The following is a 23,919-nucleotide window of genomic DNA, read 5'->3' as shown; positions in this document are numbered from 1 at the left end:
AATCAGTGTTGCAGCCGTGACCTGCAGAGCCAGAAAATATCAGCATGTAGGACACATAGTGGCTGTGTGAATTAGTAGTTCGGCCATGTGGAAGTGGAGGTGTGTGTGACTGAAGACGGATGACGTGTGCGTGTGTGCATGCGTGTGTGTGTTTGTGTGCTGTAGATGTGACAGTGATCTCTGATCAGTATTCACCGCTGGCAACAGATCTCAGAAGCTCCAGCCTCTGAGCACAGCCATCTGGGCAGAGGAGAAACACACATCGACACACACATACAAATTATTATACAGTACCACACACACACACACACACACATACACACACACACACACATACGCAAATACATGCCAGCACTGAAATATCACAAAAACACATCCATGCAAGACACAACAAGACAGCCACACATGCACAAGTGTATTTGCATGTAAGCATTTGTTTGAGAATTCACACGCACACCTATATGCGCACACACACAAAAATACACACTCGCACCGCCGGTGTGACAGATATTGTCCATACACACCTCTCATAATTATATACACAATTCATTCTATCTACATAATTTGTTGGTTTACACACACAAAACAATTATGTGGATGTGTCAACACAGACACTCATCCTGCACAGTTCAAAGAACACAGAATGAAGACCACACATTCATTACAGTTACAACACACACACACACACACACACACACACATATATGCACACACTCCTGATTGTCCTTATATCTCTGTCTTACTATATCTTTATTTTTCTCCCACTCACACATTTACATAAATGCACACTCTTATCTGGATCCACAAAATACACACACACACGCGCGCACAAACACGCAGTGCCGTACCATGGACCAGTGCATATTTTTGGAAAAAGGTAGAACAGGTGAAAGATAGTGCTTTAGAAGTGTGGGTTTTTTTTTTTAACATCTAGGCCTGCAGTAGTGAAACTGTGATGAAAACATTTCCTGTCATCAGTAAGGGGTCTTGTAGCCACTGTGAGACTGGTGTTTTTGTTATGACGTATTAGGCTTTATCATAATCAGAAGCTATTTAATCACCGAGTATAGCAAATGGACAGCAATTTGTTAAGGTGACAAATTCCTGACAGATATTGTGTGGCATTAGTGAGCGCTGACTTTTATTTACTGTTTAGTCAGGTTCTGAATGTCACGCACTCTTATGTGAACAGTGTCTAATTTGCGCTGTAGCTTCTGACACTTTCAGTGATATATGATTTTCTCACCACGGCATCAATGAGGTGCAAGTACCACAACAACTACTGTTGCTACTATAAAAAAAATATAAAAGGATTTAATCTATATATATTCAATATGCTCTATACAGTGTTCAGTATTGGAATACCACATTCATGTCATTGTAAATGTTTTTAAAGTGAGAGACTCAGGATGGCAAATGACAAAGGCAGAAAAATTGCAAAAACATTTAGATTTTTTGTACGGAGGCACACAATGGAAAGCGCTGCTGTGCCTATTTTGTATTTTTGCGGCTACAAAGGCTGGGTTTTTTGCACAGTGTGCCACCTGCCTGTTCAGACCAGGGCAGCAGCACAGTATGCATAGTCAGTAGCGAACCATGACTCTTAAACCTTGGCCCTCAGACCCCACTTCCCTCATCTGGGGAAAAAAGTATTATAGTACTGCAAAAAGTTACCTATAACAATTCCAGCTCTGAAACAAAAATTAAGACACTAGTCCAGCCTAAGCAATGCTATGAGCCAACAGCACGGAGAGAGTGAGAGTTGTTACCAAAACAAAAAACAGATAATTTCTTAAGCAAAATTCTCCTTACAAATAAGCAAAACGCATGACAGCCGACCCCTCCTACCACACAAAACCAACAACATTTCATGTAAACCTACACATCATGCCAGTGCACACACAGCCAAGCAACCATTAGCGACAGACACTTCAGAGCCGTGAACAGTGATCATGGTATTATAGAACCCACCACCACAAAAAAGCAATATTATTAAATAATATCAATATTATTAGATTGGCACAGCGGCCCATTAAACATATATATGTACGGTTTATTTGGGAAAACTGTCTTTGTGCATAATGACCTTTGAGCTGGTAAATTTAGAGATTGACCGCTAAATTCTGCATAATGACCGTTTTCCCAAATAAACCTTAATATATGCAAAACTGTGGCAGTGGCTGGCAGAATAAAATCAGTTGGCACAGCGGCCTATTAGATTTTAAATAAATTACCCTTTGATGATTGCGTTAACTCCAACTTTTTATTAAAAGTTAATCTTGAAAGCAGCGAGGATAATAAATTTGCAACAATGTCTTCCTCACTAGCGGTAACGTTACTTGCAGCTTCCGTTGTGAACCAACAGGCTAGCTAGCTAGTTTATCTGTGTTTTTTTTCCTGCTAGCTTGTGATTTGTGTCCCACACAGCGGGTGGAACTTGTCATAAAGTCAGTGACAACAAAGCCCACCCATTTAGAGGGAAGATATGATTGGTTGATTTGAAGTTAGTCTCTCATTTCATTACTATTGTTCAGCCCTTTGTAAATTTACAATTGGACCACCAATCACAGAGCTGAAAGCATAGCATTTTCGTCCCAGCAACTGCAGAGGCAGCAAAATTCTGATAGGGAGACAAAGGGGCTCCTTTCATTTAACCCTTCACATTCCAACAAAAACTGAATAGGCGGGTTTGAAAGGTTTATTTCCTCAGAAACATTTTGTTTAGATGTTGATTGTCAAATTATGCATTGATAAAATAAAATGAAAACTGATGACTTTTTAAATATTGTTTTTTAGATTATCTTGGTTCCTCAGAGAGCTCCCGTCTGTACAGTGCATCCATGTTCTGTGCAGTTTAATGCCTCCGCGCCGGTGACAGCCCTGGCCAGAGGCATTATGTTTTTGGGTTGTCTGTCCATCCCATTCTCGTGAGAACGCCTTGAGGGAATTTCTTCAAATTTGGCACAAATGTCCACTTGGACTCAAGGATGAACTGATTAGGATTTGGTGGTTAAAGGTCAAGGTCACTGTGACCTCACAAAACACGTTTTTGGCCATAACTCAAAAATTCACACGCTAATAATGACAAAGTTTTGCACAAATGTCTAATAGGATAAAATGATGAAGTGATGACATACATATATATATTTATATACAGAAGTTCGAAGGTCAACTTCACTGTGACATCATAATTTTCTGCAAAGACACTTTTCTGGCCATTATTCAACACCATAACTCAGGAACAGAAGGAGAGATTGTGACCATATTTCACACTAAAATTGGGTGCCCACCTTGAAACTGCAGTGATTGTATAGATCTTCTGTGCTGCCAGGTTCAAGATGTATGTGAAGCATCCATGCTTTATAATTTGTAGCTTCTTTGCAGCAACATCCATATCTGAAACATTGTCTACTGTCATGGCTACAACTTTGTGTGAACACATACAAGAAAAATACATTTAATACCTTTTTTAATGAAATTCCTTCAGAGTCTTCACAACAATATTATATGAATCTGGACAGACATGGGTGTAAAATACAACTTGACTGCTTGGTGGAGGCACACAACTGTGAGGTATTTCTAGTTTAGCCTTATGTTGATGATGGGACACCCAAATAGACCCCCACTTGCATCTCTGCATGTTCTAGATTAATTTCCTCTTTGGAAAATCTGATCTGGCCTCCATGTCATTACCAGCTGTCAGCACATTGAAAGAAAGAAGCTGATGTACTGTAATTGGCCAGAATTGTCACCAGCCCCTAAAGGACCAGATATACTTTGGACACCAGACATGCACGTGATAATCTGTACACCACCATGGTTTGTCTGCAAACACACGTGCTCACACATGTGTGTTGGCATGTACAATCCATGTAATCATACATTTTGGGCTGCACATGAACAGTCTATGTGGATCCTCACAAACATGGGCATATTTACATCATGCACAATGTTGTTGCTATGCGGATGTGGGAAGTATAAATTGGTCCATATTCCATTGAGTTTCTAAGTACGCTCCAGGTGCACTTTGCACCTCGGTACACCGGTCACAGCACACCGGAATGCACCTAAAACCATAATTTAATACCTAATTTAATAATGTCTTCTTCTGTATGTTGACTCAAGATCAGGCTTTTTACCAATTTTTCACAACAAATACTCATATTTTTTAAAAAGAGGCAGAAAGATTTATATTGAATTTCATTTCAATTTTATGTCCCCACTCATCTAAAAGATGTTTTTGTTGCAAGAAGACACTTATTACTACAGTGTGCATTAAACATGGTGCTGTTGGTGCAGGGAATACCTTTTCAAGGACAAGACTAAATTGCCAATGCCTGAGTAGTTCTTTAAGCAGAAGCAAGATGTTGAAGTATTAACACAAGCTCTGCAGTGTTCCCTTCAACCAGGGCCTTGGTCAGGACATATTTTAAATTAACTGAATAACTAACAAGTAACAGCCAAACGCTGCAATCATAGCTGTCTGACAGACAACCAGAGGCAACATAAAAAATGAAAAAAAGTCTTAAAACCGTGGCATTCACAGGAGGCTCAGTTTGCAAACACTGCCATACTGGTTGCTATGGTAACTGAGTGCTCAGTGCCCCAGTCCGTTCAGTTCAGACAACTGAATGAAAAGTTTTCAGATTGTCTTTAACAATAGATGCTGTTTTTTATCCGTGAAATAACATTAGCTAACACTTACAGATACATTAGCTAACACTGCAGCAGATTTCAGTGGTTTTGTTCTGCATGTTGATAAGTTAAATGGACTGCATTCATATAGCGCCTTTTGAGTCTTATCAAGCACTCAAAGCTCTTTACAATACATGCCAACATTCACCCATTCACACACACATTCATACACTGATGGCAGAGGCTGCCATGCAAGGTGCTAACCCGCCCATCAGGAACGATACAGCGCTTCCTATTCAAAGCACCCCACAATGTTCTGTGCTCAGTGTGTCTGTGAATGGGTGCCCAAGGACACTTCGACATGCAGACTGGAGGAGCCGGGGCTCAAACCACCGACCTTGTGATTAGTGGGCAACCCGCTCCACCTCCCCACAAGTTTAATTGTGGTTTAAATGTGGCTGGTGATTGCTAGTTAATGTGAGCCTAAATAACTGTTGGAGAAAATACTGTTATCCTAAATATTTATGTACATTATGAAGGCCTCTAAGAAATTACACAAATACCTAAAGTTACTCACTCATATTGATATTATGTCTTCCAACCTTCCCATGTCACTGACAGCATCCCAGGGAGGTGTGCTTCTTAACTGGAAGACTTGATAGACTATTCATAGGGGTACTGAAATTGATGTTGCTTAAACAACAAATATTTTTTCACCTTTATTCACAAAAACAACCAAACAAAGTGTAGCCTGGGGTAAAAGTTACAGAGATCCAGACATCAGGGACATACTTACAGTGGTGCCTTCAAGTCAAGTCATTTTTATTATATACCACCAAATCACAACAGAAGTTATATCAGGGCACTTTTAAAATAGAGCAGGTCTAGACCATACTCTTTAATTTACAGAGACCCAACATTCCCTCATGAGCAAGCACTTGGTGATAGGGGCGAGGAAAAACTCCCTTTTAATGAGAGAGAGAGAGAGACACAGAGAAGCACAGCAACAGCGATAATCACAATAACACCAATAATAATAATCAAAATATTACTACTAATAATAGCAATAGCAGCGGGTAAAAATTACTACTACTACTACTACTAATAATAATAATAGCAGCAGCAGCAGCGATGAGGTGTCAAGCTGGACAGCAGTTGGTCTCCTGCGAGACGAGAAAGCACAAAACTATGAGGTGGATACCAAATTAGTAACATGCATTAATAGTACATAAATGCATACAGAGGGAGAAGGGGAGGAGGAGAGAGGAGCTCAGTGCATCATGGGAAGTCCCCCAGCAGTCTAGGCTTATAACAGCATAACTAGGGGCTGGTCCGAGGCAAACCTGGGCCGCCCCTAACTATAAGCTTTATCAATAAGGGAAGTTTAAGCCTACTCTTAAACGTAGAAAGAGGGTGTCTGCCTCCTGGCACCGAACTTGTATTCAACATCCCAATTACTTCCATCACAAACTATACTGCTGTGTATTTTGTATATATTTTTACATAGACAGGAAAAAGCCAAGTAATAAATTAAGGACCCATGCCCAGAGCTAAATTGCGGTGAACAGAGTTGATTGTCAACAAAATGCTCCATTTAGATCGCTCCATAACATTTTCATTGTATTTTAGTCCTCTGAGTTGGCCAAATATGCATCATGAATGTTTTTCGAAAATTACTAAATTCTATTCTGAATTCCACCCTAATGTGGAATTTACAAGCTATTTAAACAGCCTATCCCCATTAACATCATGTGTAAAAATAGCCCTGTTGTCCCAACATGGTATTTAATGTGTTACTCTGGCAAACCATTTAATTCCACACGTCCCCATTGCTTTATAGCCCCTCCAGATGTGACTGTATAAAAAGCATCTATTGTTGGGAGGATGCTAGCAAAACTTTTGTCCTCTTTTTCATCCTCCAGATAAAATTGGGTTTAACTACTAGTGTGCTGCATCATTTGAAGAACAACCAGTAGTCATAAATCAAGACTGAATCCAGTTACACCAGTTGTACAGTTATTTTTAACCCTTATGACAAAAGCAGAGAGTCAGACAGTCATTATTAGATTGCTCCTTTTTATTCACAAAATTGGATGTCGTGTTTTTAGCAACAGATCAATTTGAATTTATGAGTATTTAAAACGTTTTCATTGGGTGAAAGTGGAAGATGAAAAACTGATGTTTGGGGCCCTTTAGTGTAGATTTGATCCACTTTAATAATCTAATCTCATTCAAAATACAATAGATGCTTTTAACTCAGAAATAAGGTAGATTGTCAGCAGCCATTTCCCCCAAATTTAAAGCAAAATATCATTCACTGAGTCACACATACATACATTAAGATTAAGTTGATGTTGCTATTTTTACATACATAAACACATATACATGCGCATGTGAAGAAAATGTAAAAAAACCACACACAGTGTTGGTGGTCCCCTCCCTTCTTTGGTCATGACATCCCGCCCTGGTTTGCCGTTGTGTAATTAGGCTAGTTTACCGCTACCCTCTCACATATGCACACCCATACACTGCAGATGAAAGCTTTCTCCACAGGTTACAGCGCAGGAAGCAGTACCGTGCACAGGCGAGGTATTTGTTTCAGTTCCTATTTAATATTGCTCTTGTACAGTCTACCAAGGCTGCACAACATTGCCAGCACAGAACAATTTGTACTGTGCCGGCTACTTCTGCTTTGCAGTGAATTTAATTTAAAACCAACAAACAGATCGCAACAGAGCGGTAGACATGGTGCTCTGCTGCTGCCTTCCCCTCGATATATACCCCCCTCCTCAATGTAATAATTATTCCAAGATGTCTGAGAATGCCGGTGTCGATGAATTCCCAAACCTTGATTGGAAGGTTGCCTCGTCCATGTGCCTGATCGAAAATATCCATGTGCTAAATAGAGTGTAGCACTATGCATAGCAGACATAACACACTCTCACGAGGGTGTTGGCACACACACACTCACACACACGCATTTTATCATAATCTCACTGACACACATGCATGAGTGTGCAGGGACACACACACACACACACGCACACACACTTGTCCTATCATGTATGACCCACGCAACTCAAACAATGCATTTTGAACTGCAGAAACAAGTTGCATCATGTTGTACGACGAGTCCTGCAGATATTTACTCCTTCCTGCTCACACTGTTATTTATGTCATGCTGCTGTTTTCATACAACTGTTGAATGTTGATTTTGTACACATCGACTGGTATGTGTGGTCTCGGTCCATAAGAGATGCTTTTCCACTGTTCCATTAATGTGTGCCTGATGCTCTTTTTGTCCTTGTGCCATGTTTTGCCGGTGTAGTTTACATTGTCAGTATACCGCAGAGCTAAAATTGCATCCTGACTCCAGCACATTTAATGTAGTTGATTTTGTAGTTGCAATGTGACTCGGTAGCACTGGTGCATAGACATTTTGGCATAGCAGCACACTGAGTGACATACAAGGGCAAAAGGATCTCACCAGCAGTGTAAATAGAGGGTTCAAGACATAAATTAGACAGAGGACTACAAAAACCACTCTCCACCCAGTGTCAGGTGGAGGATTAAACAAGACGGTCAGCAGTAAGACCTACTGTAGGACGATAAGCTGGAGAACAGTAGCCAAGGTTGCTTAATTTAAATTCTGTCCGCGTGGTACGGGATATAACTAAGCTAAGTAAAGAGACAGCTACTGAACAGAACAGGGCAGAGCACTGACACGGCTGAGGTTAGCGGTTTGAGTCTCACGCGGGCCCTGCATGATATAAAAAAAAAAAAAACTCAGCTGCAAGGCTCCTTTGATTAAAATGGACATTAACTTTATATTTTATCTATTACTGGAAAGCATTATGTAGTCGGAGCAATGTCAGAATCCAAATCACTTATTCCACGTTTTATGTGAGGTAGAATTTTCCATCTTTTTATATAAGGTGGAAATGGACAGTCTGACACATGTATAGTAGACCGGACTTTGTGTCGGCATTTTCTCTCCCGCTGTCTTACATCGATTCAGCTGAAACTGCGTCTGTGTAGTTCTATGGGGGGACACCATAAATGAAAAGCAGTGAGATATGCTGTCGGATGGCGGGCAGGGTGGAGCAGCATACAGTAGAAGGCTGTGTGGAGAACAGCAGACTTGAAAGGGAGATGGTGGCCTGGCTTTAATCGAGCCAGAGGAAGAGGGGAATGTGCAAGCAATTAGTAGGAATCCCCTAGCACTGGCTTTTTTTTTTTGTTTTTTTTCCTTTTTTCTTCTTCTTCTTCTTCTTCTTCACCCCCTTCTATGAAAATCGGAGCAGCCAATTTCTGTAGCAAGCGGTTGGCTTGTGTGTGTGTGTGTAGTGACACAACACCTTCACTCACTCATGCACTCACTCACTCACTCACACACTCACTCACTCACTCGCTAGCTCATTCACTCCCTGGCTCGCTCACTGTGAAGACAAACACACACGCACGCACGCACACACACACACACACACACACACACACGCACAGCAGAGAGTCCCTGCTGCAGCACCTGAGAATAATCCGATACCTGTGTTTGACTGTTAGAGAATGAGAGAAGACAGACAAACAGGAGAAAATGAAGAGAGGAAAGTGAATGAGACGGAAAGATGTGAAAATTGGAAAAGGACATACGTAAATAGATGGAAAGAGTACCGAAAAGCAGCAGGAAAAGAACAAAAGAGGAAAGGGAACAGAGGGGGGAAATATGTGAAAAATAGAATATGTGATACACAACTACATGGAGAGATGACAGAAGGGATATGAAAAAGGATGAAAAAAACGGTTGGAGGGCTTTAAATTGGAGCGTGTTCCTGCGCTAACCTCAGTCACGATGCCTCGTCTCGCCACGCCACAGACAGGGCCGGATTCATCTGTGAACTCACAGTAGCCAGCTCACTATAACTATCAATCCCTCTCAGGTGAAAGGACCAGAGGATTACCGCAGAGCTTTTCAGTCCACAGACCTGATGCCAAGAGACAGATCTTAAATTCTTGGAAAAACCAGAAATGCTGCAGGACTGAATTTTTAAGCATATGTAAATTCACAATTAGACAGTTACTCAAAATGAATTACATTGAGAGCAACAGTGGCGGCATTAATTCCTTTCTTCAGGGAGAGTCCTATTGCTTAACCGCCTGTCTGTCACAGTATGAAATATTTTTGTATTCATTCTTGCATTCCAAAAAGTAATTTAATCAAATTTGCGGTCTTGTTTTAACTGGCTTGGTCAGGTTTGCTTGTGGCTCTGTCCGTCTGAACACTTGCGCTTTGCTGTGTCTTAGCCCGAAGCAACTGTCATGTTCTTTGACAAATTTGCACATGCATACATACACAAACCACACACACACACACACTTTAAAACTCATCTTCTCTGATACACACACACACACACACACACACACACACACATTCAGATGAGGAAACACCTGTAGATTCTCAAACCCTTGCAGGAAAAAAAATATGCACATTCATGCAGGGCTGTATGAAGATGTGGGAACACATATAAACACACTCTCTAATACACACATCAGCAGCATATGGCTGAGTACACACAAACACACTCACACACATGTCCAGCATCAGTCCACCTGCTTGCCAGACAACTCAGTCGTAGCCAGACTCGTGGTCAAGGCTCTGCTGTGACATCATCAACGTCAGACGCCCGCCCGGGGACACAGCTGTCTGTAGCTGAGCCAGCAGCTCTTCTTCTTGTTCAAACAAAATCATACTTTTTTTAAATATTTGTACTTAAAGAAGCTCAGCCAGTATCTCTTGTATGAGAATAGCAAGATGGTTACAACTGACACTGAGTGAACATTTCCAACATCAGTGCAGAAAAATGTCATGGATAAACAATCCGTGATGAAAACTAGCGCTAGCAGAACATATCCTGCAGAACAAGATTCCCAATTTAATTGTGATATTTTGACATTTTGAGTTTTAATTTTTTTTTTTTTCACCAGTCACTTGTCACAATGCGAAGTTGCAAACTTAAATTTCTCTGCATTTCCTTGTTAATGATGTACTGTAAGCATCCGTCATTGGAAACGCAAGCAGAGCCGGCTGCAAACTTGTGGTTCATTATACCCTTGAGTTTGAATAAGGATTTCTACCAATCTGTTTCAAGGAAACTGAAGGACAAAAGTAGTTTTTTTTTTCCTGCAGATGTGATTTATTGTACTTCAAGGTTCTTTGGATAAAAGCATCTATCAAATAATGTGATGTTTACTTTGGATGCCCTGCTGGAGGACAGTACAGTCTTGTTGAATTTTCTAATGATTTAATTGGCCAAATATTGATAACCTACATTGCATATTGAGAAGCTCTCAAATAGGCAAAAAGAAAATAAGACATCACACACGAGACAATTAGTAAGTAGAGATTTAACTTGGGAAAAACTTGGAATTAAAATAGTGCAGAATAAAGGATAGTTGTATAGAATGGGGAAGAGTAGTGAGAAAATAAGAGGATAGGTCCTCTACTAATGATTATTTTTATTAGTAATTTATTTATTTAGTAATCTGCTGATTATTTTCTTGATTAATCAATTAATTATGTAGTGTATGCAATGATAGAAAATACTGAGAAATACCCATCACAAATGACTTAAGTCCAAGTTGACGTCTCCATGTGTTTTGTTTCGTGAAAGGTCAAAAACCCAAAGATAATCAATTTTGTGTTGCACAAGACAGGAAAATGCAGTAAGTACTCATGATGGAGAGGCTGGAATGCTTGAGAAATGACTCAAATGATTAATAAATCATCTAATTAGTTACTTTCTGTGAATCGACTAATCAATAAATTGACTAATTCTTTCGGTGAAGGGATTTATGTTAGCTGCTCTGTAATATGGATTAGTTCACCCAGAGAATATTAGCGCCTCGCGTCTTATAAATGCATTTTGTAGACTGTGTAATGTTTTGTATAATATTGACCCTGTCAGTGTGTACTATTGATATAATATTTAAAAATGCAGGCTCACATCTACAATAAACGTGTCACCTCTGGACAAGAAAATTTTTCTTGACTGCTTGCTCCTGAGATTGAAATCGGTGGGTCTAGGTCTCAATTTTTGGCTGCTGTAGTTTGGGATTCAATATGAATTAACATCAGAGTATGAAAAGTAATAAAGCTAAGAAGGCTTTTGTTGACAGGTGGAGTTTCTGGCTAAGTAGCAAATTGCAGTGAAAATGTGAGCCTGTGAATCTGACGAGAGACCAGCAAAGACTTGTCCTGATGGAGCTGGGACGTGTGACTGTGACCTTGTGGGGTTATGACGAGTCTAAGAATCAAGTCGAATCATGTTTCTTCACATATCACATCATCCAAACCAGATCTGGCTTGAAACCAAACCTCGCTGGTTGCCTTTCAGTAGCTCAGTGGGCACAGCATGGCACAAATACTCCTTGTAGGATTCTGGGGTGGCTTCCAACATCAGCAATCAGTTTATCCATTCTTGGTCGCTTATCAGGTCCAAGATTATGGAAGAGTGGCCTTTTTCACCACTTCCTTGTGGATCCCCAGTCTTTCCCAGACAAGCGTGATCTGGCCTTGCCGTCACCTGGAGATGGAAAGGATAAGATTGCAAATACAAGCAGCTGCAGTTTTCTTAGTAGGGTGTCTAGGAGCATCCTTACAGACAGGGTGAAGACACCCATCTTTAGAGGGTGATGATATGTGTTTACAGCTGGTTTTCGCAGCTCCAAGTGGCCAATGGCTAATGCAGGTTTAAAGTGGTGGTCTAATGCTTACGACAGCTAATATCTCCATCATTATTTGAACTGTGAATTTGAAGCTCACAGTCACATGTTTAAAGCAATTTATTTTAAATCAGAGCTTTTGCTGCTGTAGTTTGTTTAGCTGGGTATGAACAATATCATGGAAACTTCAGAAATAATGTACGACAAGGACTGCAGAGTCTTAAATTGATCATGTAAATATATGTAACCTGTTAGCAGCAGCCAGTACCAGGTCAAATTAGCTATGAACTAATATGAATAATGAATTAATGAAATACAGAAATGTCTCAAAGTAAATTGTAAATTGTTTTTAGTATGGTTCAGGCCTGAGAAAACAATGTATAGGTGAGTTTGCATACTATACTAAAGCCCTCTTCCCTAACTTTAAGCTAGAGCATGCCCCTGCACCTCTTGGGAAATACCATAAGAAGATGTACTGTAAATTGCTATTTACAATGTGTGTGTAATTAGCATGCTGACTGAAGTTCTTTAAAATTCCTTGGGAATAAAAACAAGACGAATAAAGGCCAAATGTGGGCCTGCTGTTTAAAATGTGTATACGAGCAAACAGACTAGCCCGCAGAGCATCGGGAGGAATTCCCTCTCCGCCTGGGCTCTCTCAACAACCACAGCTCCGGAGAGGACGGGTGCCAAGAGAGCCTTTGGGCACAATTAGCCAACAAAAGGCCCAGCCTCCTCCTTGTTGCTGGCCCAACCCTCGTAGATTCCCCTACAAACGCAGCAGGGGCACCTTTTAATCTCTTACCCTCCTCACTTCAGACTCTCAGCCTCACCTCTCCCGTAAATTCCAGGGTTTGTCCCTCCTGGGGGTTCTGGCATCTGTTTTGCATGTACCTGCAGCGCACTGCCCTGCAATAGAGCGGCCTGCATGGAGAGGAAGGTTGGCTCGGTTTCAACCCGGCTGTTTTATATACACACCAAGGGTCATATAAGTTGACTTCCTGTTGTCTTGAAACATTGGAATACACATCAAACACTTTTTTTTGATGCATTTAAGGCAGAGTCTGTACTCTGTTAGAATAATGAGTGATTCTTACCAATAAAGTCATCCACAACTGCTTGTGAATGTTTAAGGTCCTCCCCTTCCACTTGATTAAATACCTGCAGCCATCAAACAGCAGCAGGTATGTTCGATGCGTTTCATCTGCAGTCTCTAATTTAAGCAACACACAGCGTAATTACACAGGGGTCAAAGAGCGTTGGTACCGTTTTAATTAATACCTTTTTATGAATTTATCTTATACCAGCAAAATATACAATTGTCTATGCATATGCTTGTACACACCAATTCCAAATGTATTGACTGTAAATTAAATAGAGGAGGCAACCCGAGTACCATTAAAATAATATTTTCTGTCATGTTATTATTTATTAATTATGGTGAGTTACAGTATTAACATCACCATTATGCACCACATGTACTTAAAAGATGTACTCAGATATAGAGAAATATGTAGTGAAAGTGGAAGCCTGCAAGCTAAATCAGCCAATCTCTTCTCACTGCAACACACTGTAAATCTAACACACCCTTTCTGTTATGGCAGTTTACTTAAGTCATCAGCGTTCTTAACAATCACCTGCTGTGCTGTCTTTTGTTAACGCTGCTGCCACTGCAGCTGCTGTTCATATAGCAACCTCACCTCCTACCCAGCATCCACCTGTAGGCTCTGAGTCTACATACGTTCCCCAGGGGTAAAGTTATTGTTGTCACTCTCCCGCTCCCTGCTGAGCTGGGTGTTTTCTTGTAGGGAGTCACTAGTGCCAAATATCAATGCAGTTGGCTGACTGAACTAAAAACCTTTTAACTTAAGTAAACAATATAGGCAATGGAAAGTAGTAATCTAAACACATTTTAGTTTACTACAAGTTACTAGCTCATTAGCTGTAGCACTGATATAATTGTTTTTATTTAAAAAAAAAACAAAAAACAATGTGCTCATCCTGACACACAGACATGAATTTATGTGTCTCTGGAAATGTTTTTGGATTGCACCATATTAGTATTTGGTAATATACATTTGTTTCTTGCTGCTCTCAAAACTACTAAACCATCTGCTGCTTTTAAAGGGGATTAGAGGTGACAGCCATTATTTTAAGCTCCTCCCCAACTTCACCCAAACGGCTTCTTTTCCAGATTGTGCCACCCTGCACTAGGATTGTGCTTGTTCCTCTGGTCACCAAAAATTGCAAGAACTAGTTCCATCCACATGCTTTTTCACCATTATCTTCTTTAACTGAGTGAAGAGCATTTAAAGTCCTTCAACGATAATTCTACCTTGGCTTTGTCTGCTGAAACAAGCTGCCTGTAAATAGTTTTGTTGGACTGTGCCATACCAGGTAGAAGGGCAGGCTCTCCTGTAATTTTTAGCTGTAATGGTGCTCTCTGCCTCTGTAAGAGAGGTGGTAAATCATGTTAAATGTGGGCACTCGCGTACACCTACGGGGCCACATCTTAATCTTTGCCTGCGGTGTTTAAATCACTAAAACTATCCCTGAATGTATTTTGTTCAAATGTTGTTTTTTTTTTCTTCTTAAGGACTGTGGGAAGTCATGCTCCCCTTGCTCACATTTTTTTTCTCTTTTAAGAACACAGGGATCAAAAAAGGGATTCAAAGATGCAGAGGGAAGGGTCGGCTGATGTTTGATTCTCAGCCCTGGTGCAGCTCGGGTAACCTTTTCACTGCTTAAACTTTATGTCTGTCAGCTTTTCCTTGCTGTGTCACTAGTCCTCAAACTGATGCAAAAACCACAATCGCTGCAGAGGCAACAAGCAGCTGCCTGCCATCTTTTTAGCAGATAGCTCGTATCAGACGAAGGTTTGGGTTTATCAGGAAGAAGGACTTTGTCATGCGGCATGTACTGACACTACATCAAGTGATGAGCAGAGCAGATGTTGCCTTGCTTGTGGGTTTGTGACATGTAAACTCGGCTGACTGACAGATATTTCCCTCATGTATATGTTCTGCAATGATAAAAGGACTGCCTCTAAGTCAGAGACTCACATGCATAAACACCCACACACACACACACACACACACACACACACACACACACACACACACACACAGCAGATCAGTATAAGTGATGAGACATATGTGTGATATGGTTCAACCACCTCTGACTTCCTGCTTGCAAATAGACTTCCTCTTTTCTGCAGAAAGTTATCATACATCCTTTTTTGCATGAAGTGTTCTTCATAATCTTCTTATTCTGGCAGAGCTCTCTTGCCACTGTCTTCGGTTTAACCATTTGTATTTATTTAATCATAAAATGATTGAGTATTAGATAACTGATTGTGCAGGATTCATAACCTCAAGAAGCTTATAAAACCAACCACATGAGGAAATATAAACACAGACCAATGAGAAGTACAGGGAGATTTCCTCTTTACATCATTTTTCAAAATTGTTGAGAGCAACTGAACCCATTTTTAAAAAAATATGTTTTATTGAGTTTTCCATTATCCATTTAACAGACAAAAGACAGAAAAGGATAACAGCAATCTAAAATTTAGAACATAACACTGTACCACTCAGCACATATAATAAAAGAAAACAAACCCCCCCCAAAAGGCACAACGGTCAAACAATGCATGTCATTTTGAGTCAGCTATCACAATATCACAACAACAACCACCACAAAGTTGAATCTTAGCATCTCTGCTTCATATAAAAGCTTTAGATAAAATGGCAGATACATTCACATTTAAATATTCAAGAAAATTATTTCACATTTTGGTGAAGTTAGCTGTCTTGGAGTGTGTTAGACAAGTGAGCGAGGTCAAGCGGAATATGCTCCATTATTATCTATGCCAACCAGAGATTGTGGGAGCCCTACAGGAAATCCACTGAAGTAATTTGTTTTTCCTTGCACAGAATGTCAGAGCATTAAACAGTTTTCTATGATGAACGTTAGTAATGTGCAAACTAGGAAGACCAAGGTGAAGTGATACTGGATCCAGTTAAAGCTCAGTTCCCAACATGTTCTGCATTTCATACAGGACAATTTCCCAGTATTTTTGTAATTTGGGGCAAGACAAAAGACAATGTGTAAGACTGGCAATATTTGATTTGCATTTAAGGAACAATGGGGAGGTGGTGGGCTTAAATTTGGAGAGATGATGAATGCACTGTAATATTTTGAGTTGTAATGCCCTGGTTGGGTTACAGATATCAGTTATATATCCTCCCACATATCTCCAGTAATCTCTACATGCAGTTCCCTCTCCCAGGCCAGTCCCAGCTCCTGAAAACCAACGGCAGAATAATTCCTCAGAATGTTATATAAGACACTAATTGATGTATCTCTTAGAGTACAAAAAATGCTTTTCAATATCAGATACATTAAAATCAGTTATAAGAAAGTTTTTTTCTTTATATAATCTATTATCTGAAAGATATGAAAGAGGTCATTTCTGGATACATAATATTTCTGCACTATCTGATTAAAGGTCATGAGGACTCCATCCTCAAAGAGGTCCACAGAGGAAGAGATACCCTTCAAATCCCAATGTTTGAAACCTGAATCTAAGAAACCTGGCAGAAAGTTAGGGTTATTATTATCTTTGACATATTTCTGACATTTATTTTATACCCAGAGAAAGCACTAAATTGGGTGATATTTTATGTAAGGTGGTGAACTGATGCAGCAGGGTTAGACAGAGAGAATAAAATATCATCAGCATATAAAGCAATTTTATATGATTCCTGGCCAACAACCAGCCCAGATATTGCAGGGTTGCACTGAATTGCCTCTGCTAAAGGCTCAATTACCAACGCAAATAGCAGTGGGGACAGTGGACACCCCTGTCTTCTCCCTCTCAGGACCCCAAAGTTTCCTGATCTGACCTCATTGGTTATGACTGCTGCCAAACCGTCACCCAGTTAATGAAATTACTGCCTAGACCAAATTGCTTCAGGGTAAAGAACATATAAGGCCATTGGACATGGTCAAAGGCTTTCTCTGCATCTAAGGAGACCACAAGACCATCTATTGCTCGCTGCTTTTTTTTTTTTTTTAATAGTGCAATACAAGTGACCAACATGAAAACAAGGACAGCTGGGTCAGGACAGAATTTTGTATTTATTTCCCCTTCCTTTCTCTCCTTTCTTTTTATTTTGGTTTGCTTGTTTTATCCTTTTTTATTCAGAATTTTTAGCTCTTTTCTCTTCTCCTCTTCCTTGCTTTCTTTGCTGTCTCCTGCTTTAGGCCATCACCAGGCCCATAGGAGGTGGTTGGCCTGTTGTGTGTCAGATCCCCTTTAGAACAGCCCCCACCCCTACAGGAGGGGTCTGTTCAACTGGTTCTGAGGAGCAGCTTTCTATTTGAGCAGGGATCAGATCCTCTGACTCCAAGCTGTCCCAAACTAGCCCAGTCCCCCCCCCCCCCCCCAACACACAATAATGTTCCATTATCTTCACTTTTCTCAGATTGGTACACATTATTGTAAAAATCACTGCAGGGTTAGTGGTACGGTTCCCTGTTCCACCCATAACTGAGGCAGTAGTGTGAAAAACGATTTACTTTTTTGTTAAACATGCTAAATATTTGCCTTCTTTATCTCTATGTTCAAACAGCTTTCACTTTGCGAATTTTAATTTGTCTGTGGCAGTTTGTGTTTAATGGCAGTGAGTTTAATGTGCAGGGAAGGGCCATGATTTCTTTAAATTTGGACCCTTTGGGGTTTCCTAATATATTCCTTCTCTGCTGTAGTAAGTGTCGCCTCTAACACCTTCTGTTGCTCTGCAGTTTTATGTCTCTTGCTGGCTATGTAGGAAATTATTAACATCCTTGTAGAGTCCTTAGACGTTTCCCAGAGCAAAGATGGGCTACTGGCTGAAGGAGAATTAATAGAAAGAAAGGCTTTGAATTCTGATGTAAAATAATCTACAAACTTGTGATCTTTCAACCTACCCTAACATTTTTAGGTTTAATATCTAAACACACAGCTGCATGATCGGATATGACAATATTTCTAATTTTGGAGAAGACAGCTGATATCAGCATGGTTTTGGGGGCAAAAAAATAGTCAGTTCTCAAATAGCACTTATGTGGGTTATAGAAAAAAAAGTGTATTCTTTATCTGCAGGGTGAAATGTTCTGCACACATCCATATAACCCAATTCTTCGCAAAGACCGGCAATACGTTTTGTCTGTGGAGAGGCAGACAAAGGACCACTGGGAAATCTATTGATCAACGGGTTCATAAGGCAATTAAAATCACCTCCCATAATAATACCCTCCGTCGGTAAATCAGCCAACTTCAACATTGCATGTGAGAAAGTTATGGGGGTGACCTGGAGGGTAATACACATTTAGCATACCAAATTCCTCTCCATGAATAACAATTTTGATAAGCACAAATCGCCCATAGTTGTCCTTAATACAATCTATCAGTTTAAAAGATAGGCTCTTCCTGACTGAGATAGCCGTTCCCCTGCTCTTAATAATGAACAAGGAAAAATACACATTCAAAGCCACACAGTTGCAGTTTTAGGTGTTCTATATCTGTTGAATGTGTGCTTCATCAAAATTTCCCTTTTTCGAAGCAAATAGAGTAACAATAGAATATTTAGGGAAGTCACTCACCATTTAACAGCACCTTTTTTCCCTCTTAAATGGTGAGTGACTTCCCTTAATATTCCATGTACACAGTCTCAGTATGTTACCAACCATAATATCTTATTGTAGTCATGAAATCTCCCAAAAGATGCAGCCTTGTTGTTGATAGTGTGCCTGAAGAGATTGTAGCTGAGCGACAGAGAACAAGGGAACTATAATACAAATAACAAGCACTAACAGCACTTTTCAAAGGGGCTTCCCCATTTATCAACCAGGGGACTACTCTTTTTCTAAATATACTGTCCTTTGCCTCTCCATTACATAAACAATAAAAAAACAGACAAAAGAAAAGGGAGAGGCACTTCTTCTCTTTCCACATAGAAAAGTTCTTATATTTCCTTCTTGGTATGAGCTGAAGCTGCACCGCTTAACAGTATCGTAATTACTCTCACACATCCCACTGTCCCGCTGTCGGTCAGCGGAGATGGCACAGAGCTGAAGTGAGCCAATGGTCGCCGAGTCAAGTAGCCGTTGTTCTCTTGCCAAACCATCCACAAAGACCTTGTGAAAACCTTGGCACTTTCATCATGGGTAATCCTTAATGTGGCCGACAAAGACATTAAGGGCACTGATCTCTCTCAGCCGCTTCTTCACGTTGTTGAAACTTTTGTGTTTACATATGACTGCAGCTGATAAGTCTTGAAAAAACATAACTTTAGATCCCTCGTCAGTCCCGCTGCGTCTGGAAGCCTTCTGTTTGTCCCCGTAGTTATGGAATCTGATGAGGATGGGTCCGGGTCTGCAGATGGGCTCAGTCAGAAGCCTCCTCCGCTCCCGAAATTCTTTCCTCAGCCTCTTTGACTCTCTTTCCAAAGTTTTGCTCCAGTGCCTGAGCCTTTAGTGTCTGGGATAGAGGGCCCAACCTTTCGTCGATGATTTTTGAGATATTATGTAATTTCTTGAATAGCTTGGCGAAGGGCAGGGTCGAGTGCGTCGGTCAGGAGCTGCTAGCTCTTCTGCACCCGGTGGGAGGCTAGGCAAGCTCACAGTGCATTTGCTCCTGCTTGATTTCTTGGCATTTTTCGACGGCATGGTGTCAGAGCAACTCAAAAAGATGCTCATATAATTATATCCGATGCAAAAACACTAGACTGATACTACCTAGCGTGCGAAAATATTTGAAACTATCAATGTTGTGGCGCAGCATGCTTTTCATCAGATGAATTTTAGAGCTGTGTGTACACATGGTTCTGTTTTATAAAGCTTAATGATTGTGAAACTTGGCCCAACACACAGGCCTGATTTCCACTTCAACAGTTAGTCAAATGGATGTACTGTAGACACACCTTTAATCAATTATTTGCATATCAATACTTCTGCCTGCCACTCAATGAAAATAATGGCACCTTTGATTTTAAAGATCACTGCATGTGCGTGAGATACATATATTTTCACCAATGTTTTTTTAGCCACACTAGCGGCATTGTTCTTGGGATGGCAGTGGCAGTCTGCTTTGACTGAAATATCTCAACCCAACTATCTGATGGTTTGCAATGAAATTTTGCACAGATGTTTATGATAGAGAATGATTTTTGGTGATTCCCTGACTTTTCCTCTAGCTCCACCATGAGTTTAACATTTTTGTTTTTAAGTGAAATATCTCAACAGCTATTAATTGGATTGCAATTAGCATTTTGGTAAAGACATTCATGTTCTGATGTTAGCATTTAGCTCAAAGCACCACTGCGACAAGGAACAGCCTTTCAGAGCTGCTAGCATGGCTGCAGACTGTTAGTCTTGTAAGAACTATTAGTTTATTTTGGAAATGACCTATGCATGGTTTGTGTGCATACACATAGTCTATTTTTAACTTTGAGAACGCACACACAGCGAGATGCAGACCAGTGTGAGCTTCAGTGCAAGCCAACTTGAAACACATCGTACAACTCGTCTCCAGCACGCCATGTCTTATTCACCCAGTTATTCGAGACAAGAATGATGGATTTTGAATTTGTTATAAAGCATTTACCCTCTTTTATTCTGTTATTAAGTCTGCATGTTTTTGTTACCTCTTTCTTTCTTTACAACCTGCTCTTCCTATAAAGAAAGGTTCCAAATGGTTCATTGATTGATATTTAATTAGACAATACAATTAGGTATGTATTACTAAAATCGTATAAATAAATGATTAATTGTTCAATAACTAGGTCAATTTAAGAAGAGGTTTAAAATTAATGACATGTAAGAAATGATAAACAAGTCAGTGACTTGGAAGCAAATGGCTGATTAAAAGAAAACAAATCATTTCATGCCATAAAACTTTGAAGATGGCCACCAGGAATCAAATGTGGAGTGACACTATAAACACCATCATTTCATGTGCTTAATACAACTGTGCAGTTGTTGCAATTAAGCTTAAAGTATGGGGGACAGAGTGTGGGAAAAGTTGCAGAAGGAAACTACATGTTACTTTTGTTAGTAAGTGTCTCAACGTTTGCTTCTATTCTGATGTTGCTGATGCTTGTGCATGGCTCTGGTGTTTTATAATTTTATTTGGCAAAGACTTAAAAATTACAATAATCAAATGAATGAATTACAACAGACAAATGAATACAAATGTCAGTATGTCTCAATGCGCACAATGTTGGAGAATCTGCTTTTGATTTCACAACAGAATAGCCTTCATGACTGCTAATGAACCTGTCTCTAAACAACTATCAGAGCATGAAGTATGTAAAGGCCCTTAATCAGCTCTAACAATTATCTGCATGTGTGTGCAGCCTGTTACAGCAGGCAAAGACAGAATGTATTAATTCAAACACAAAACAAATAGTGCAGTTCATTCAGCTTTGGCTGCACTCTCTGTCCTGAATGACTTGAAAAAATTATTTTTGGTTAAAAGGATGTACGAAGTTACTTAAACTCCTTTTGAAAAGCGGTAGTTTTTCTGCCATTTCACTTGAGTTAGTTTTACTTATTTGGACGCTTAAATTAGAAACAAATCTCAACAAAGTAAGAGTCTCGCTGTATTTATTTATTTTTTTATACTTTACTTTATTGCTTTTCCATTACAGAAAGATCAAATACACACAAAAACATAATAAAAAGAACAAACCAACAAACCAAAAAAAAAAAAAAAAAAAAAGGGGGTCGGGGATCTGGATTGCCCTTTCTCCATAAAACCTATTTATTCTTGTGACATGTTCAGTAATTCGTTCTCTTATCTTGTCATTGACATGTAAACATCGGCTATTTCTCCATTTCTCTCGACATCGTTCCTACCTTATCCTATGAGTTTCAACATTTCCATATCGTATATCTCAATCACAATTTTCAGCCGTTCATCTAGTGTTGGTGTTTCCACCTTGTACCATCTCTTCGTAATAGACTTTTTACAAGCTGCCAACAAAACTTTAAGCAAATATCTGTCTTCTCTTAACACAATGACTCCTGTCATACTACCAAAGTACAGTACTATACATGACCTGGTGTATCATAGCCCAGAATTTTGATAGTAGCCATATGAACGTTTTCCCAAAACTGCACAATTTCAGGACAAAGCCAAAATACACGGGAATGATCTACATGTATTGCCCCTCATTGTTTCCAACATGGTTGTGCTATAGACAAGTATATGCTCTTAATTTTAAGTGTAAAAAATTACATTCTTCCAACAGTGTTCTCTCCAAGTTTGTGAGGATGTTGTAGATGTATTCTCCAAATATGCGACCAATCATCTCCTGCAATATTCACAATCAGTTCTTTTTCTCATTTCAGCTTCACATATAGTGTTGTGTTTCCTCTTTTCTCCATTAGGTGCTGATATAATGTAGACATTATTCTATATCTGGCTGTATTTTCATTGATCTGGTAAAGCCAGTACATGGATAACGTGCATTTCCTTTCAATCCTTCTGAATCTCTTTATGCATCTGTCGGTGCCAAACAGCTCAACATAAGCAGAGCACATGAATCTTCATGATGCTGCTCCTGATCACAGCACTCAGAGTAAGACGCAGTTCAGAGACACGCGGCATCCACAGGAAGCTGGCATGATGTGCCACATAAATAAATGAGCAACTCATAGAAGAAACTCCTCCAGGATACAGGAAAAAAAAAAGATTGCTAAACATCAGTCTGTACTGAAATTATTGTTTAAAATATTGTTTTTCTTTAATAATAATGTTTATAATGATATAAAGTCCTTTTTGTCATTCAAACATGGGTGACTTACTTTATGACCATCGTTAGCGCAATCAACACTTTTTCCGCAGGGAATCCACTAACACATTTCCCATCAATATCATTATTCATTATTGCCTGTTACATAAAGTCCAACAATGCATATGCATAGAACGTCAAGACTTTAAGTTGTGACTCTCATTTAAATCATGTTTGCTACAATAATATGCTGTAAAGTGTTTCCTGGATGTTCATAATTTCATCCATGCAGGTGGCAGGAATGAAAATGTAAAATATAGCCTAGTTTGTGTGGGTCTGATTATTACCGTGGTTGTACGAGTTTCTCTACATGGAGAAAATCATTTTATAGATTGATCTGACATGAAAAGAATCTTAGAACTGTCTCATTTCACTGTATTTCCTGGTTTATTTAATTTGATTTCTCTCTGCGTTCGTGTTTGACATTGTACATTGTAAGATTGCTGTTGTGACTTTAAGTGACTGGCACTTAGATTGACATGTAAAATTGACATCACATTTACTTAATAAAGTATAAAACTGAAAGGGACTTAATAATCATAATAACTATATTAATAATGTTATTATCTTCATTGCAGTTGAGAAAGGTATGTGTGTGTCAACACAATGAGGAAAAGAAAAAAAAGTTGGACTAGAACACACTATGATGCAACAAGACTGGCTGAGCCTCAGGCTAGTGAGCTGTGAGCATGACTCTGTTTATTTTAGTTTCTTAAGTTGCACATAT

The 23,919-nt window shown here is 39.7% G+C and overlaps 1 protein-coding gene across 9 annotated transcripts in view; it reads left to right on the top strand.

Moving 5' to 3' along the window:
- Positions 1-23,919, top strand: part of slc4a11 (solute carrier family 4 member 11) — a 126,204-nt gene that overhangs the window by 26,691 nt on the left and 75,594 nt on the right. Inside the window, exon 1 of one of the 9 annotated variants that reach the window (XM_044374664.1) lies at positions 15,034-15,079. The exons of the other annotated variants lie outside the window; for them this stretch is intronic. Within the exon in view, the coding sequence (XP_044230599.1) occupies positions 15,049-15,079 (31 nt within the window). The 5' untranslated portion in view covers positions 15,034-15,048. Of the gene's footprint in view, positions 1-15,033; positions 15,080-23,919 lie in introns of those variants that run through there. 9 annotated transcript variants of the gene reach the window in all.

Source organism: Thunnus albacares, chromosome 15 (genome assembly GCF_914725855.1).
Source record: "Thunnus albacares chromosome 15, fThuAlb1.1, whole genome shotgun sequence".
NCBI lineage: Eukaryota > Metazoa > Chordata > Actinopteri > Scombriformes > Scombridae > Thunnus > Thunnus albacares.
Note: the sequence above shows the minus strand (reverse complement) of the source record. Positions and strands in the feature narration are given on the sequence as shown.